This window comes from Ambystoma mexicanum, chromosome 12 (genome assembly GCF_040938575.1).
Source record: "Ambystoma mexicanum isolate Mex_15411 chromosome 12, UKY_AmexF1_1, whole genome shotgun sequence".
NCBI lineage: Eukaryota > Metazoa > Chordata > Amphibia > Caudata > Ambystomatidae > Ambystoma > Ambystoma mexicanum.
In genome coordinates, this window is record NC_090936.1 from 1,250,662,759 (window position 1) to 1,250,680,423 (window position 17,665).

The window sequence follows — 17,665 nt, forward strand, 5'->3', positions numbered from 1 at the left end:
CTCTCTTTGAAGACTTAAAAAATATTCTGGTAAGCAAGAGTAGCTCATGGATGAGTAAGATACCTGAGCACTGTCACTGTGTATTGGTCCTCTCGAAAATGTATAGCTCGTTGCAGGAACCTTCTGGCAACCCAGAGCGGGTGAAGAAAACTCTATTTGAGCAAGACTGGATCTCAACCATGGAAAAACTGTACGGCTCCTCTGCTCTTTCACATCTAAATTACGATCATAAGAAATTGGGAGTGTTGGCCCCTTTTCTGTCAGTGTACCCGGCATGATAGGCTTGATGTGCTTTCCTGGGCTTTCGCTGGAATCATGGGCAGAAGGGGTGTCATTGTTGGGGATTGGTCGGGGTGTAGTTATTGGAAGAATGCGGAAGTCTATGAAACTTTGAACCATGTATTTATTGTATGCCCAGCATTGAGTGCTTTGAGATCGAAGCACCTGCAACTTGTAACCTCTGGTGACTCCGAGAGGATCTGGTCATCTTACATCCAGCGTAATGGCTGTAGTTACTTGGGCTGGGTGCGGGACGAGAGTAGGGCGACGAGTTATCGCCTCCTATGTATACCCGTTGGAATGATGCGCGTCTATAGCTGAGGCGGTTATGAAGTGTGACCCCGAGTGGTGTGGCATCTGCGTTTCTTTATGTTTATGTGCTTTCTTTTATTCTTTACGGGTATTTCCTTTTGTATTTTTCTGATTAATTGCTTGTCTTTTAATTCATCGTATTGCCAAGTTTGTTAAAGGTTGACTTGTCTAACCATAAAACAATAAAAAAGAAAATAAAAGGACAAATTATTCGAAAAAATAAAAATATTGTGGTAGTCTGTTTCAATTCCACCATTTTCCAGGAAAAAACTTTAACTGTAATTTTATAGAAGATGGTATTAAATAGAGTTGCGATTGGCACTGGGGCAAAAATGCCCCCGTGCAAAAACCATTCTGTCAATGCATTTTTGCACGAGGGTCTGGGTGCTACGATCAGGGCAATAGCCTTGGCGTAAAAGTGCACTGAAAGAATGTGTTTTTTGCACTAGGACACTTTTTACCCTAGTGCTTATTGCACTTGCTCCGTTGAAAGCTTCTGTAATACCGCCATTTGTTGAATTTAGACTGTAACACGATGTGTCTGTCACCAACTATGAAACTGAGTTGCTTAAAAAAAATGAAGAAAAGCTGTTAAAAAGTTACAAGAAAATGCTGCATAAAAATGTGTTTATTCAGGTACAAATAACATGGATCGACTTAATGGTTAAGTATGCAGATGAAACAAAGAGAAAATGCATCAGAATTAAATAATAATAATCAGAAAAACAGCACTGGAAAGTTAGACCCACAAGGCGGTGAATTGAATGTCTGAATAATTCTCCAGGGTCGTTCGCTTCAATGTGCTGTCTTAGAAGGCCGGGCTCGATATTCAGTGTTTTCAACAAATGCAAACACAGAAAGAAGCATACCAAGTTATGTTTTTTCATGCTATCGCAATGGAAAGGTGAGTGTACGTGTAAGAATGCATTTAATTCATGTTAACGACTGCAAGCAAATATTGCGATGCCCCTGGTCCACTAGAACCGTCACACCGGGCTTCTGTTGCTCACAAAACATCACTATTGACAAACTGTGGTTCAGGTGTTGTCACTTCATCCTACAATTGTCAGTGAGAATCGTTTAGAAATGAACGACAACCACCAGGACAGTCCTCTTTCAATAAAGCTTTAATGATATCCGTTGATGATCTTGTAAACTTCTCAATCACCCAAGTTCTCTTCTTTTTAGCGACTGGTCCATAAATCTTATCACGCAGGATTCTCGATGGACAATCATTTGGAGAGTCAGAGAGATCAAAGGTAAAGAGAGGAGAGGGCTGGATTGATCTATTGTCCATGAGGCGCTAGGCTAGAGATGCAGGTCTATATCTGGATGACGCCTACTCAATGGGTCCCTTCCTCAAGTGACCACCAGCCCTCATTCCTGGGACCTTCTCCCAGTGCTCAGCCTTCTCCTGACCGAGTCCTACAAACTCATCGACCATTGGCTACCGCAAAAACAGGCCTGGACAACCAGCAAGCGAGCAGACCCCGCAGTCAATGTAGTGAGATCAGTCTCTGCCAACTCACAGAGGACAGAGGGGTATTGGGGCAACGGCCAGTTATCATTTACATCAAGAGAAGAAGGTCCTGGATCGTTCCCACACTGACTTTACTGAAAGTACCAATGTATTACCAACCATGGATGGCTTCGGACCAAGAGCCCTTCATCAGCCACTCTCAACACTTCCCACAAGGGCTACGTACCCCTGAAACCCAATGGAAGGAACGACTTGGGCAACCACGCCCTGACAGCACAGGTGGCAGATGTATTCAATGGACATCCCCACAGAAATTACAGTGACCCATTCCATAAAGCTCTTCGTAACACCGGGCCGTACAGCCGCGTGGCCGTACAGCCGCGTGAAACCTTGTGCTATTGCCCAATGCAAGAGATCTCTTTCTTGAGTTCTGACGGAGCTCAGGCGGATGAAAGTAAAGTCGAGGCTCTGGGGTTGGAATCCATCACTCACAGTCTGCACAAAGGCTGCCCCAGCTGGGGCCTTAACCCAATGAGTTACTTTACCAAGTTTGAATATGCATTATATCCTATCCAGTGACGCCACAAAATTCACAACTAACTGACTCCTGACGTCGTGGTTTAGTCGCCCGACCATAACACTCTCAAGAACCCCAAGCAAAGAAGGCAACACTCAATCTCAGCGCTTTCTAGTTCACAGGATTATACATATCCCTGACCTTCAGAAACACAAGAGCAAAAATGATCAGCAAGTATCAAAATGCTTTAGAAAAAGGACCAGCATGAAAATAGTGCCTAGAAGACAGATAGTGGCAGAGTTCCCATCGTAAAATGTCTTGGAAACAAAACAGTTTGTGCTAAGTCTTCCTTTTGAAGTGATCCTTAGTCGCTTCCATTTCTGGTCTCCCAAAAATATACATGTATTGGAGGCGTGGCCCATCACCTGGTGCCGTCATGGAGCTCTGTAGTTATCTTTATTTCAGCTTTCTGTAAAAAAGAGAGAAGAGTAGGGTGAGAAAGAGATGCAGGAGTGGTGTCAAGTCACAAGGCACTGAGGATTGATGGGGGGTAAAGCGCGCACAAGGCTTGCACGGTGCTCGAGTAAAACCTATAAAAGAACTCATACTCATGTAATATATCATAGGTTGCCCAGCACGTCGGTGTACACTGGCACAACATCCACAGTTTCTCCAAACTTTTTTGGGCGCAAACTTGCACCAAAGAAAGTGGCCCCCAATTCACAAAGCAGATGCGCTTTAAAATGCCCAGAAATTAGGGTTTTCCCCAGGAGAGGGGGAGGTGCAAGTCATGGCAGGGTCACTTCTGACGCTAACTGCAAAGGAGTGAGGGGAACCCTTTGCAGACTTTGGAGACCAGGAGAGACTGTGTTGGACTTCGGGGGGGGGAGCAGAAGCACAGGCCCATCCTGACTTGTTATTATTTGATGACGGAGTCACGGCATCCCGTCGCCACTCCAGGACAAACCCCTCCTAAAGCAAACACACTCCTCCCCCCTCTGTCTCTGTGAGAGAGGCCACAGCCATTTCACATCCAAAAGCCGATATTTCCAGGGATTGGTGCGACAAAATCCAAGACAGCGTGAGAACATCTCATAATCGCCATTTTAGAGTCACTCAGCAAGGCCGGGCAGACATCCAAAGATACACCAGGGAATGGACACATCCGGGGGCACCTGGGAACGGGCACATCCGGGGGCACCAGGGAACGGGCACATCCGGGGGCACTCTAGATGACTATCCCTGAAGCAGGTTGGATCTACTCATGAGAAACGTACAAATAACAGAAATACTGGCTATTTCCCACCTCCTTATCTGGGTCTCAGTCCGGAAGAGCAATACGCCACCCCATGCCCCCCGAAAGTAACATTGTGCCCAGCAACTGAGAGCTTAGCGCCAACACCGGCCTTCCAACCGTCTCAAGGGCATGCACCAGACGCAGAAGTGCAAGAGCGCAGCAAGAAGGTGCCCTTCGCAGCATATCTAATGGGAAGACAAAACCCACTCAATGCCAACCTGCCCTTCAAGATTGACATGTCCAGGACATGGTGGGGTTCTACGATACCCCGAGATATTTATACATGTGCATCGCAACTTGCCAAGCTGTGAGGGGTTGCCAGTAGAGAAGGCAAGCAGTGTGAGCAAGTACCGAGGATCTGCTGTCACTACATGGAGGCCCGGCCCAGAGAGACAGAGACTTTGAGAACCAGAACCTGCAAAGCCCTACACAAGCTCACAGGGGGAGCTTGCAGACCTGCAAACATCACTAGAAGGTTGGGCTGTCATCAATCCAAAGTGGAGTGTAAGAGGTACCCAAAGCTACAGGAGATGGGAAGGAGGACCTCTGCAGGTACACTTTGGACGGTATGGTTGAATAAAACACTGAGTCTAAAGTACTACAGCAAACTGACAAAGTGACGTTCAAATGGAAAGGTGCCCATTGCGAAAGTGAGTCAAAGGTCACAAAAAACAAAGAGAAGGTTGTCATCTAAGTAAAGGCTGCCGGCCGGGAAACCAAGTGTGAAACACCACCGTTGTGGTGCTGCCCCTTTAAGGGTTTCAGCATGCGGCGGAGTGACGTTGCACTGTGCTGCGTGCCCTATGAATAAAAGGGGCGTTCACGGCCGCAGCAGAGCGACCGGGGAGCCCGAACCGAACGCACCAGTGTCCGACTGCGTCTGTGGGCGGGAGTGGGCTCACAGGGAATCCGATGGCCGCTGCAGACCTGTAACAGCGGTGACAAGGCGGTAAATCTCTTTCTCATTTTGGGGCTGATTTTCACTGTCTGCATGCCGCAGAGAGGTGACAGACCATGCGGCTCGGTGGCCATTTTGGAGATTAGGCCTGGGATGGTCGCGGCTCTGTAAGAGTGCCTGTGCGCCATCCAGCATTAATTTTTGACACATTTGCAGCAGGCAGCTGATACTGCATGTTCTGCGTGTTTAAAGTCATTTTGGTGATTTTGAAGTGCATTTTTCATCGAGTTGAGGTGAGGAGCTAGGGGAGGCCTGTGTTTCTTTGTTGTTCCCCTGGGCCCACCCAGCTCAATTTCTGGAGTCACTGTGTTGACTCATTTCTCCTGTGGTAATTTAATCTGCCCTGCCTGGACTTTGGAGTGGCATACATGTCTGGTGCCCCCAGTAATTGTTTCTTTTGGACATTTTGAGGGTGAGGTGAACTGGATCCTGCTCTGCCATCTGTGTGGGTGTGGAAGGCCAACTATGCCTGGATGGTGGGTTCATCATTACAGCAAGGACATTGTGAAAGGACTGTCTGGGCCAGCTGATGCCCCATCTTTAAACTGGGTGGGGTGCCCTCACTGCCATGAGTGGTCCCAACAACCAAGTAGCACCTGCTGTGGTGCACCTGCCCCTTGTTCGCCAGCCTCTGCCCCGGATGAGACCACCAGGGGCGCTGCAGCCGAGGCCTGAGTCCGACATCTCGGGTGCCCCGTCCATCCTGGGGCCCCGATGGAAAATGTGGATCGATCGGCTGGATATGTACTTTAGAGCCACCATGGAAACTAATGATGACAGTAAGCTGGCTATGCTGCTGTAGTCTGCCGGGCCTGCAGTACATGAAGTTTTTCAATCTCTTCAAACCGCTGATAACTCATACGATGCAGCGAAGGCTGCTTTAAACAATTATTTCCTGCCAGTAGCGAATGTGGACTATGAACGTTTTTTGATGAGGTCTACTCACCAAAAAGACGACGAGACGCTGGACTATTTCTATGGTCGGCCTGTGCTGGCAAGCTGTGTCCTGCGCCTGGGACAACCCTGACACAATGATCCGGGGCCAGCTGATCCAGGGGTGTGCATCAGGCAAGCTATGCAGACCGGTTCTGCGGGGGCCCGGCATCACTTTGACTCACCTCCTTGAGTTGGGTCAGTGCCAAGAAATATCTGAAGTTAGAGCGTCCCGGATGGAAGCAGGAATGCGCCCTGGCAAGGAGGAAGAGGTATGTGCCATAGGCTGTGACAGGGGTGCCAGGAGGCCCGGTGGCAACCAACGCAACCGTGGCAACAGGTCGGGGGACTCATGTCTGAAATGCGGGCACGACTTGCCTCATCCAGCAGAGTGCCCAATGGCGGGGGAAAGCGTGTGGCCGCTGTGGGCTGCCGGACCACTATGCCTGTATGTGCAGGGCCCCACTGCCACTGGTGGTTCCACAAGGTCCAGTCAGAGCCGGATTCTTTCGGCAGTCACGCCCGCCCAACGTTGCCCAGGTGGATCAGGGGGAAGAGGGTGCCACACTGGATGAGGACGAGGAGGAAGAAGAAGAAAACGTCTTCTTCGTGTCCAGTGTGGGTGTCCTGCGCCCCAAGAACAGGCGCCAACCCAGATGTCTGGTTGCGGTGAATGAGTCATCGGTTCAAGTACTAGTAGACACTGGAGCCTCTGTGAACGTCATGGCGAGAGAACATTATGACGCCATGAAGTGTCCCCCAAAGCTGTTCTCCTCCAAGGTGTGTATATTCACGTTTGGGGGGGCGCAACTGATTCCACTTGATGGGGCCTTCGTGGCTAATGTGGGGCATGGGGATTCCCTGATCAGAGCACGCTTCTATGTCACGACAGTGAGCAGCAACACCCTGCTGAGCTGTGCTGCTGCGGAGGCGCTGGGGATCGACAGCTTTTCATACTCTGTGTATGTGGAAGACATCCAAATGCTGTTGGACAAGTACTACTGCCTGTTTGAGGGGATTGGGTGAATGGCAGGTGACCCCATAAAACTACACATAGACGAGTCAATCCAACCGATTGCTTTGAAACATCGACGGGTGCCATTTCACCTGCGGGACTTGGTCGACCGAGAGCGGGACAATCTGGTCAGCCTTGACATCATTGAAAAGGTGGATGGCCTGACTTCTTGGGTTCCCCAATTGTCATTGCCAGAAAGCCTAAGCAGGCGGACTCAGTCAGAATATGTGTAGACATGCGGCCCCCCAACAAAGCGATCAAAAGGGAACGACACTTCACGCCTACCATTGATGACATCATCACGGAGCTGCAGGGTGCCTGCTTCTTTTCAAAGTTGGATTTAGGGGCTGGATACCACCAGGTGGTGCTGTACCCTGACACGCAGTACATCACCATATTTACCACCCATCGTGGCTTGTACCGCTACTAGAGACTGAGCTTCGGGGTGTCGTCCACAGCTGAGTTGTTTCAGAACATCATCCGAGGGGCCCTCGCTGACCTGGATGGCGTCCTCAACATAAGTGATGACATTTTAGTCTTTGCTAAATCGGAGGTGGAGCACCTGAACAAGCTGGCCAAGACGTTTGAGCGGCTCCAGTCGCTTGGTTTAACACTACACCATGACAAGTGTGAGTTCCTCAAGACCACCATCAAATTCTTTGGCTTTGTGTTTAAGGAAAGGGGTGTGTCACCTGACCCAAGGAAGGTAAAACACATAATGGAAGCACGACTGCCTGAGAATGTATCGGAGGTGCAGAGTTTTCTCGAGATGGTCACCTACTGTGTTCGGTTCATCAAGAACCTGGCCTTGCGGTCGGAGCCACTGCAAGCCCTAACTATGAAGGATGTCACCTGGCAGTGGGAGCCGCTGGAGCAGGCTGCATTCAAAGACGTCAAGAGTGCCCTGACAGCTGAAGATACCATGACCTTCTTCGACCCCGCCCTGCAATCAGAGATCATGGTGGACGCCAGCCTTTTCGGTCTGGGGGCAGTGCTCACCCAGGTTGACGCGAATCTGGGTGTCCTTCTGGTGGCATACGCCAGCAAGGCCCTCTCAGAAACTGAACAGCGATACTCCCAGATCGAGCCGGAGGCCTTGGGGGTCCTATGGGACTGTCGACACTTCAGGCTGTACATCCTGGGGAGACCAGTGACCACAAGCCTTTATTGCCCATCCTGGCAGGCTCTGCCTCCAAGCCACCAGCGAGGATTGAGCGATGGATGTTGGTGCTACTGGAATATGGGGTTCCCCTCGTGTGCCGGCCTGGGAGCAACAACGCAGAGGATTATCTCTCTCGACCTCCAAGAGGGGAGCCGGAGGGGCCATTTGATAGCTGTGCGAAGGAGGCAGACGCGCACGTTCAACTGGTGGTGGAGGCGGCGAATCCCAACTCGGTGCCGGTGGGTGAATTGGAACAGGCGGCTGCAGAAGACGAATGCTTCCTCATCCTTAAGACGGCCATTCAGCAAGGGACATGGAAGGCTGTGCTGGACTCTCTTGCCCTGAGGACTCAGGAGGCCAAAGCCACCCTGGAACAGCTATGGAAGGTGAGGGGTAAACTGACACTCTCTGAGTCTGGCCTCTTACTCAGGGGCGACCGGATAATGGTCATGCAGGGGAAAATACAGCAGGTCATCGAGCTGGCCCATCAGGGAGACCAGGACGCGGCCAAAGCAAAGGCCCGGCTGCGCCAGAAGGTCAAAGACGGGTGGAAGAGTATGTCACAGCATGCGTTTGGTGTCAGGCGGCGTCACCAACCCAAAAAGAGCCCACCATAGAGACGATGCCACGAGGCACAAGACCAAGGGAGGTGGTCCATGCAGACTTTGGCTCTACAACTCGGGACACACACTTCTTGGTTGTCGTGGACAAGTGGTCCAGGTACCCAGAGGTGGAGTTCATTGAGTCTGTGGCTTTCGAGAATGTGGTGGTGGCAGTCGAGAAAATCTTTACCACTCATGGTGACAGCTTTGCCAGGTTGATGAGGACTATGAAATTCACCACAGAAAGGTCACTCCATTGTGTCCCAGAGTCAATGGCAAGGCAGAGCGGATGATGAGGACCCTAAACAAAGTGTTTCGCAGAGCCCAGGGACAAGGCCAGTGTCTGAAAAGTGCCCTGTATCAGTTTCTGCATGAATACCGGGCCACCCCACACACATCTACGGGGGTTACGCCTGCAGAAGCACTGTTCAAGCGGTGCCCCAGAGGACTGCTACCCGAGACGTGGGAGCGTGAGCCCGCCATGATAGATGATCAGCAGGTGGAAAGGGAAAGAAGGCAAAGAACTGAACAGGAGAATATTCAGAGGGGACTCAGGCCTCAGCAGATTGCCCCCGGCGATGAGGTGTTGGTAAGGAACCAGCACCCCCACGGGAAGTTGTCACTAACATATGAGCCGGGGCCAATGGACGTGGTGGCTGTGAAGGGGTCGATGGTGACGGCCTCGGATGGAACTGCGTCTGTCACTCGCAACGCTAGCTTCTTCAAGAGGCTGGGGGAGCCCCGGGCTGAGGTGACCCAAAGCAGGGACAGCGTGCCCTATAAATAAAAGGGGCATTCCTGGCCACAGCAGAGCGACCGGGGAGCCCGTACTGAACACACCAGTGTCCGACTGCGTCTGTGGGTAGGAGGGGGCTCACAGGGAATCCGATGGCCGCTGCAGATCTGTAACAACTATGAACGGAGAGAGTTACTGCTAAAGAAACTATTGGAAAGTTAACTCGAAAGACCCATACCAAAATGAAAAAGCTGATGGCCAATGAAAACGCTACATGTTGGGAATATGAGCTTCAAACCCACAGCGAACAGAGAAACATGGTGTCAAATGAAAGACTGTCTCTACAACCCATAGTGAACCGAGAAAGGGCGTCAACGAAGCTACATCTAAAGACGTCTAGTGAAGTTAGGAAAAGTGGGCATAAGCAAACTGTGAGCCTTGAGAGACTGAGTCCCACCGGAAGCTGAGTGACGAGGTCACTCTATCATTACATTCCTGAGTCTCGCCTTAGTCATGTGACAAATACTCTGGGGTGCCGAGAACATTGCTAACAGACAGGAAACAATCAAGGCGACTGAGAAATATGAAACACTTTCACTAGCAAATCCCATTCAGCAGGCACTCCCATTCAGCAGGCACTCCCAACCAGGGCCTGGTGCCCTAGAGAGCATGCTCACCTATTCTGAACCTCCTACACCAGCGGACATTGAATTCATGATGAAATCCTTTAGCCCGACGTTATCCTCGATAGATCCTATTCGTGGCGGGGAGATGATTGTCAGGATAGATCCTATTTGTGCGGGGAGATGGTTGTCAGGATAGATCCTATTCGTGGCGGGGAGATGGTTGTTAGTATAGATCCTATTTGTGCGGGGAGATGGTTGTCAGGATAGATCCTATTCGTGGCGGGGAGATGATTGTCAGGATAAATCCTATTTGTGCGGGGAGATGGTTGTCAGGATAGATCCTATTCGTGGCGGGGAGATGGTTGTCAGGATAGATCCTATTTGCACAGGGAGATGGATGTCAGGATAGATCCTATTCATGGCGGGAGATGATTGTCAGGATAGATCCTATTCGTGCGGCGAGATGGTTGTCAGGATAGATCCTATTTGTGTGGGGAGATGGTTGTCAGGATAGATCCTATTCGTGGCGGGAGATGGTTGTCAGGATAGATCCTATTCGTCCGGGGAGATGGTTGTCAGGATAGATCCCATTCATGCGGGGAGATGATTGTCAGGATAGATCCTATTCGTGTGGGGAGATGGTTGTCAGGATAGATCCTATTTGTGCGGGGAGATGGTTGTCAGGATAGATCCTATTTGTGCGGGGAGATGATTGTCAGGATAGATCCTATTTGTGTGAGCAGATGGTTGTCAGGATAGATCCTATTTGTGCAGGGAGATCCTATTTGTGCAGGGAGATGGTTGTCAGGATAGATCCTATTTGTGCGGGGAGATGGTTGTCAGGATAGATCCTATTCGTGTGGGGAGATGGTTGTCAGGATAGATCCTATTTGTGGTGGGGAGATGGTTGTCAGGATAGATCCTATTTGTGCGGGGAGATGGTTGTCAGGATAGATCCTATTTGTGTGGGGAGATGGTTGTCAGGATAGATCCTATTTGTGCGGGGAGATGGTTGTCAGGATAGATCCTATTCGTGGCGGGAGATGATTGTCAGGATAGATCCTATTTGTGCGGGGAGATGGTTGTCAGGATAGATCCTATTTGTGCGGGGAGATGATTGTCAGGATAGATCCTATTTGTGCGGGGAGATGGTTGTCAGGATAGATCCTATTTGTGCGGGGAGATGGTTGTCAGGATAGATCCTATTCGTGGCAGGAGATGATTGTCAGGATAGATCCTATTCGTGCGGGGAGATGGTTGTCAGGATAGATCCTATTTGTGCGGGGAGATGATTGTCAGGATAGATCCTATTCGTGCGGGGAGATGGTTGTCAGGATAGATCCTATTCGTGCGGGAAGCTGGTTGTCAGGATAGACCCTATTCGTGCGGGGAGATGGTTGTCAGGATAGATCCTATTCATGGCGGGGAGATGGTTGTCAGGATAGATCCTATTCGTGCGGGGAGATGATTGTCAGGATAGATCCTATTCGTGCGGGGAGATGGTTGTCAGGATAGATCCTATTCGTGGCGGGAGATGATTGTCAGGATAGATCCTATTCATGGCGGGGAGATGGTTGTCAGGATAGATCCTATTTGTGCGGGGAGATGGTTGTCAGGATAGATCCTATTTGTGGCAGGAGATGGTTGTCAGGATAGATCCTATTCGTGGCGGGGAGATGGTTGTCAGGATAGATCCTATTCGTGCGGGGAGATGGTTGTCAGGATAGATCCTATTTGTGGCGGGAGATGGTTGTCAGGATAGATCCTATTCGTGGCGGGGAGATGGTTGTCAGGATCGATCCTATTTGTGCGGGGAGATGGTTGTCAGGATAGATCCTATTCGTGCAGGGAGATGGTTGTCAGGATCGATCCTATTCGTGGCGGGGAGATGGTTGTCAGGATAGATCCTATTCGTGCGGTGAGATGGTTGTCAGGATCCCACCCAGAACAGCTGGGATGGCCGGTCCCAGCTTTATGTATGTGGATTGTATGGCAATTAGCTCTCAAGCACTGTTTGGGCTCGAGACACACACAGGTGCCTTAGCAAGTATTCCAGGCTTAATTAGGTTAAGTAAAAAAGACTAAACCTGTGTGCTTTGGACAATGCAAGAGCGCTTGTAAATGATATTGCAGGGGTCTACACCTCCATGAAGCCAAGGAATGTGTTTAGTTGGGACGAGGAGTGCCGAGATCTGTAAGACGTACAATTTGGAAGAGAACATGGGTTACATTAGCTTTTCATTAATTAAAATACTGAATTCATAGAGGGGGCTGGGGGGTCAATCGCACCTCCCACCAAATGTACAAAGCTAAAATTGCCTGGACCCCAGGACCAGGACACATGTGAAAATAATGAGCCTCTACATAGCAAGCAGCAGGTTCTGGTGAAAAGCCCTGAATTGTAATCCCCAGACACCGACACCTCTTCCAGGGCTAGAACTGGGCGCTAAAACAGAGTTGAAGCAATAAGGTAGCTTTCTGGCCATAAACTAATATGCACGGGCAAATCCACCTTAGCAGGTATTTTCCCCTCAATGGCGAGTGAACTAGAACAATTAGCCAAAAGGGGGCATGCCGCTGGCATGTGATGACGCGGCACCAGAACAGGGAGTACACTTTAACAAAGGGGCCTGATTCATAGCCACACCTCATTGGCTGAGAAAAAAGCAGCAAAGAGATGTTTCCAGAGACAGCTCTAGTTTAGACACATTTGCCACTGAGAAGTGTACAAGAGGCGGCTATGACAACCATGGGTCAACAGACATCTCAAGACTCGAGATAAGAGGTTCAAATAGGCCCAGGGCTTCAGATGGACTGTGAAAGTGAACAAGTGGCCTCCAGTGTGGTGTTTTTAATAAATGGGCACGCTCAGAGCCTGGACGGAGAACAGTGTGCCCTGTGTCATCTGTGGGGCAGAGGGGGCTCGCAGTGCTTACAACCCCCACGGGGTCAATACAACATTGGCGACGAGGAGGTCGTCTGCTATTGCATGGACCTGCTGGGCCAGGCGGGGGTGATTCTGAGTCTTATATCGGGGAGGAGAACATTCACTGGCCGCAGAGCCAACGTGTGCAGCATAACGACCGCCATCTTTTTTTTGTTCGAGTCACAGAAGTTGCGGCTCCTTAGGGGAGTGCTTGTGTGCCTCCCTAACTAATTTTTGACCATCTATGGACACGTGGATAATTCTATGTTGTGGGTGCATTTTTCCTTGTCTTCTCATTTCGTTTTGCTTACAAGAGAAAGGAGGACACATGTGACAATACAAAAGGGCCTTCAATTTCATTCTGGCACAACTAAGAGACTGCTTCTTCATTGCACTTGAAGGAGGGCCAGTGGGAAGCTTTTCTGATATTGGTGTTTTCTCCCGCATTATTTTCGGTGCAGCCATTTGGCTCCAGGTTTATCTGCGGTGTATGGACGAGGGGGTATTTTGTCAAAAGAACTCCAAGTGGCCAGTGGTGGAGGACACTCCAATTTTTTATCTTGTGTGGGTTGCAGCCTAGACAGACAGGTGTGTGCTTGTGCACCCACGTGCATCAAAACAGCCGACCTCTGAGAATAAGGTCACCTTGTCTAGGGAAAATGGCACCCATACAAAATGTACTCGTAATAAGGTTAGTGTACCTATGAAGGGTGCCCTTATCAACAGCGGGTCCTTACTAGCCCATGCTTTAGATATCGCTGATTTCAATACATCTCAAGACCTTGACTTGATAGCAATTACAGAGATGTGGCTCCATGCTGCTGCAGGTCCTGCACTCTCCATTGCCATCCCAAATGATTACTCCATCCTTAGACTTGATAGAGATTCTAATCGGACTAAAGGCAGAGGTGTCGCCTTCATTTCAAAAACGGCCCTAGGTCTCAGACATATACCTAACCAATCCTTCCATTCACCAGAACTACTTTCCGTCAAGTTACCAATCTTAGCGTCCCAAACAATCACCTCCTATACCGGCCACCTAGGCCTGTCTCTACCTTCGAAGAAGACATTACTCTTCTACTTACCTCAAACACTAAGCCAGGATCTCGAATCATCCTACTAGGCAACCTAAACCTTGGTTATCAAGATAGTAATGACGCTAAAGCATTGACCATTTCTAATACAATCTCTGAACTTGGCTTTCGTCAGCATATCTCTGGAGGTACCCATAACAAAGGTAGGACTCTGATCTCAATTGTGACATCAACATCCTTTCTAACATGCCTTGTGCCTGTTCAGGTCATCATCTAATCTCGTTTACCATAAAGAAAGACAACCAGCGTATTAGTCAGACCTTCCCCCTCCCTTATGTAAGAGGAATACTTGTGACATAACACTTGAGAAATTGCTTCCACCTCTACAACCCATCACCAACGTCTCTACCAACACTTACACAGACCCAACGGTGTTAGTGGACCTCTACAACCAGACCTTAGTTAAGGCCATTGAAACCATTGCACCCCTTAAATCACGTAAGGCTAAACCTTATGCACATTTATGTTCCTGGTTTACGCCGTATCTTTGATCCCTTCGTAAAATTAAAAGAAATGCAGAAGCACTTTTGAAGAGCCTCCCAATAGCTTCTAATAAGGTAAAATTCTTGATAGCCTCTCTCAATTACAAAGTGGCGATCCTACAAGCAAAAAAAGACACATACAACAATCTCATTATCCAAGCTGAATCAAATACTAAAGAATTTTTTTATATTCTCAAAGAATTAGAATCCCCAGCCGTACCACCTGACTCTTGTACTAAAGACACCAGGCCTCATTCCGAGTTGGGTGGTAAGGGTTAACGGTCACTGGTAAGGAACCCGTTGCCAGTAAACCCTTACCGGCCAATTCCGAGTTCCCTTAGCGGGACCGGCAAAGGATGTGTGGTCTCACCACACGTCCTTTGCGGTCCCGCTAAGGGACCAGGGTGCTAATAACGGGCCTGCTATTTTCGGGCCCGTAATTAGCGCCTTCCCCATTCCCATTGAGCCCTATGGGGGCTCAAATGGGAATGGTTGGTTGAATGGGGACTTACCGGATCCGCACAGGTCGGAATGTCCCGGTCAGTCCCCATTCAACCAGACCGGACCCGGGTTTGGAGGCAGCCATGGCGCTAATAGCATCATGGCTACCTCCAAACTCGTAATGACCCCCACCATTTGGTGTACTAACATCCAGAAAGCGCTCTTGGATAAAATAATTATGTTCCAAGACAAAATAGAAGCCAAAGAAATTAGTCTTCCTTCTACTACACCTCAACCAAACTTATCAGGTCCACACCTGAAAACCTACAAGTTATTTAACTTCTCTCCACTCACCACTAATAATTTAAAAGATGCTTGGGTCTCCCCCTTCCTAAAGAAAATGACACTAGACCCCAATATTCCTACTAACTATAGGCTGATCACAACGGCCCCTTTTCTATTGAAAATGTTGGATAGAGCAGCCGACTTGCAGATTCAGGAGCATCTAGAAACCCATAACCTCCTCGGTCTCAGGCAATCAGGTTTCAGACCAAGACACAGTACTGAAACGGCCTTGATTGACCTTAAAATAGCCCACTTGGTCTAGGATTCACAAGTTTTGATCACAGTTCCAACCGTTAACTGACAATAAGAATGAAAAACACTGGCTGCAATAGGGTGGGGAGAAACAAGGGGGTAATGTTTTCTGTTGTTTATAATACTTTTGGAGGGTCCACCGCTCATGTTATTATGTTACCTCAAAGCTCGACCCTGTCAGAATTCAATAAAAAGAAATGTACACAAAAAAGAATTCAAATAGAAGACCTAAAAGACAAGGGCAAACTTTCCCTCCTCCTTCTTCTGGACTCATCGGCAGCTTTCCACTTAATAAATCACAAAGTCCTATGTAATCATTTCACTTCAGCAGCTCACTTTTCCGATAAAGCCACCACTTGGATCCAGTCAATCCTAGACAATAGATCAATGAGGGTCTTTTCACCGTCAGCTTCTGCCGAACCTGCACAAGTTACGTGTGGAGTACCCCAAGGTTCATGTGTATCTCCCACACTATATAATGTGTTCAGGAAGCCTCTCTTTGATGACCTGGACTATCTGGGAGTCACCTACTCTAACTATGCAGATGATACCCAGATACACATCCCTATCACTGGAGACTATAAAGTGGACTCTAAAGTACTTAATGACATCTACTCTGTCACACGGGCCTGGATGGCTAATCATGGACTTTGTCTTAATGACGATAAGACAGAGCTACTCCTCCTAGGATCCCAATGTAAACAACAGATTCGATGAAAAGTTTGAATCTTTCAATATAGACGGTAACACCATCAGGGTCTCCAAGGACGTGAAAACCCTTGGCATCTATATTGACTCTACCCTAACCTTATCTAGACAAACTAATGCAATAGTTTCTTCGACGGCTCACACATGCAAATTAATTACTGCATACAGGCCCTTCTTAACCTCGACTAATTGTACAACCATAGCCAGAGCTCTAGTTTTATTAAAACTAGACTACTGTAATGCGTTATACTTAGGAACCGGCCAACAGAATATAAAAAAGATGCAAGTGCTATAAAATAACGCCATCAGGGCAGCGTTGAATATCCCTAGAGCCCAACACATCTTTGAATTCAGACGGAATTTGAACTGGCTCTCTGTCAACCAAAGGATTGCCTTTAAATCTTGTCACTTACACATAAGTGTCTTGCTAACCGAGCCCCAAGTTACTTGACTAAGAATTTCTCTCATAATACCTCGGATCGCCCAGCTAGATCTGCACAAACACATTGGGCCTCATTACCACTACCAGTAAAACCGGCATGGCTGCCACCGGAGTCGTTTTTTTTTCCGGCACCCAGGAATGGGCAATTATCGGAGTATTACAACCCCGACGGACCCGGTAATTGCCCATTCCTGGGCTCTGGAAAAAAATGCTCCCCATTCCCATTTGAGGATGCACTGGCATCATTCGTGAATGGTGCCGGTGCATCCAACATGGTCTGCTCGCGGTGCTGATCCGCCCGCCAGGTCAGACCCGGCAGGCTGAAAGGCACCTGCTAGCAGAACTTGTAGTTTTCCCGTCTGGTAGCAATGGTACCGGCAAGCTTACCAGTACCGTTGTTGCTGTACCGGCAAACTTGTAATGAGGCCCATTGTCTTAAAATCCTCAGGTTCAAGTTACAGAAGGCAGGTGGTAGCAGCTTTCCAGTGCCAACCTGTAGACACCCTACCCACCCCATTAAGAACTGAACAATCCTATCATACATTCAGAAGTAATGTAAAAAAATTGCTTTTAGCTGAAGCGCCTTAGATTCCCCCGCCTCAACTGTTTGCACCTACTTAACCATTATGCCAACCATATAACCCATTGTAAATGCATAACCTGTATGTTAATATGTATCTTTAGTCTATACGTTAACTATGTAACCTACTTGGAATTGTATACATTTGTAGGTAAATATGTAACTATTCCTATGTAAGAAATGCACCCAGATGCCTCTGAGCTTGGTGCCCTCTACAAATAAACAAAATACAAATACAAAAGGTGAATCAGGCCTAGGAATAAGGTGTGGGTTGGTTCACCCAACTTCAGTTGCTCGCAAGTGCCACCAACATGCTGGATGGTCAGGATGGTGGTGGCGCTGCTGGTGGAGTCGCGCAGGCGGGAGCTCGAGCACCACGCCAACATGGAGCTCTACCCCGATGCCTGAGTTTGATGTCTCAGGGGCACCGTCCAGCCTGGGTCCGAGGTGGAACTCGTGGATTGACCGCATGGACATG

The 17,665-nt window shown here is 48.8% G+C and overlaps 1 protein-coding gene across 3 annotated transcripts in view; it reads right to left on the reverse strand.

Annotated features, from left to right (window-relative positions):
* Positions 1-1,201: 1,201 nt before the first annotated feature.
* Positions 1,202-17,665, reverse strand: part of DRAM1 (DNA damage regulated autophagy modulator 1) — a 492,420-nt gene continuing 475,956 nt past the window's right edge. For all 3 annotated transcript variants that reach the window (XM_069629937.1, XM_069629939.1, XM_069629938.1), the window contains one exon: positions 1,202-3,057. In XM_069629937.1, the coding sequence (XP_069486038.1) occupies positions 3,010-3,057 (48 nt within the window). In that variant the 3' untranslated portion in view covers positions 1,202-3,009. The remainder of the gene's footprint in view (positions 3,058-17,665) is intronic.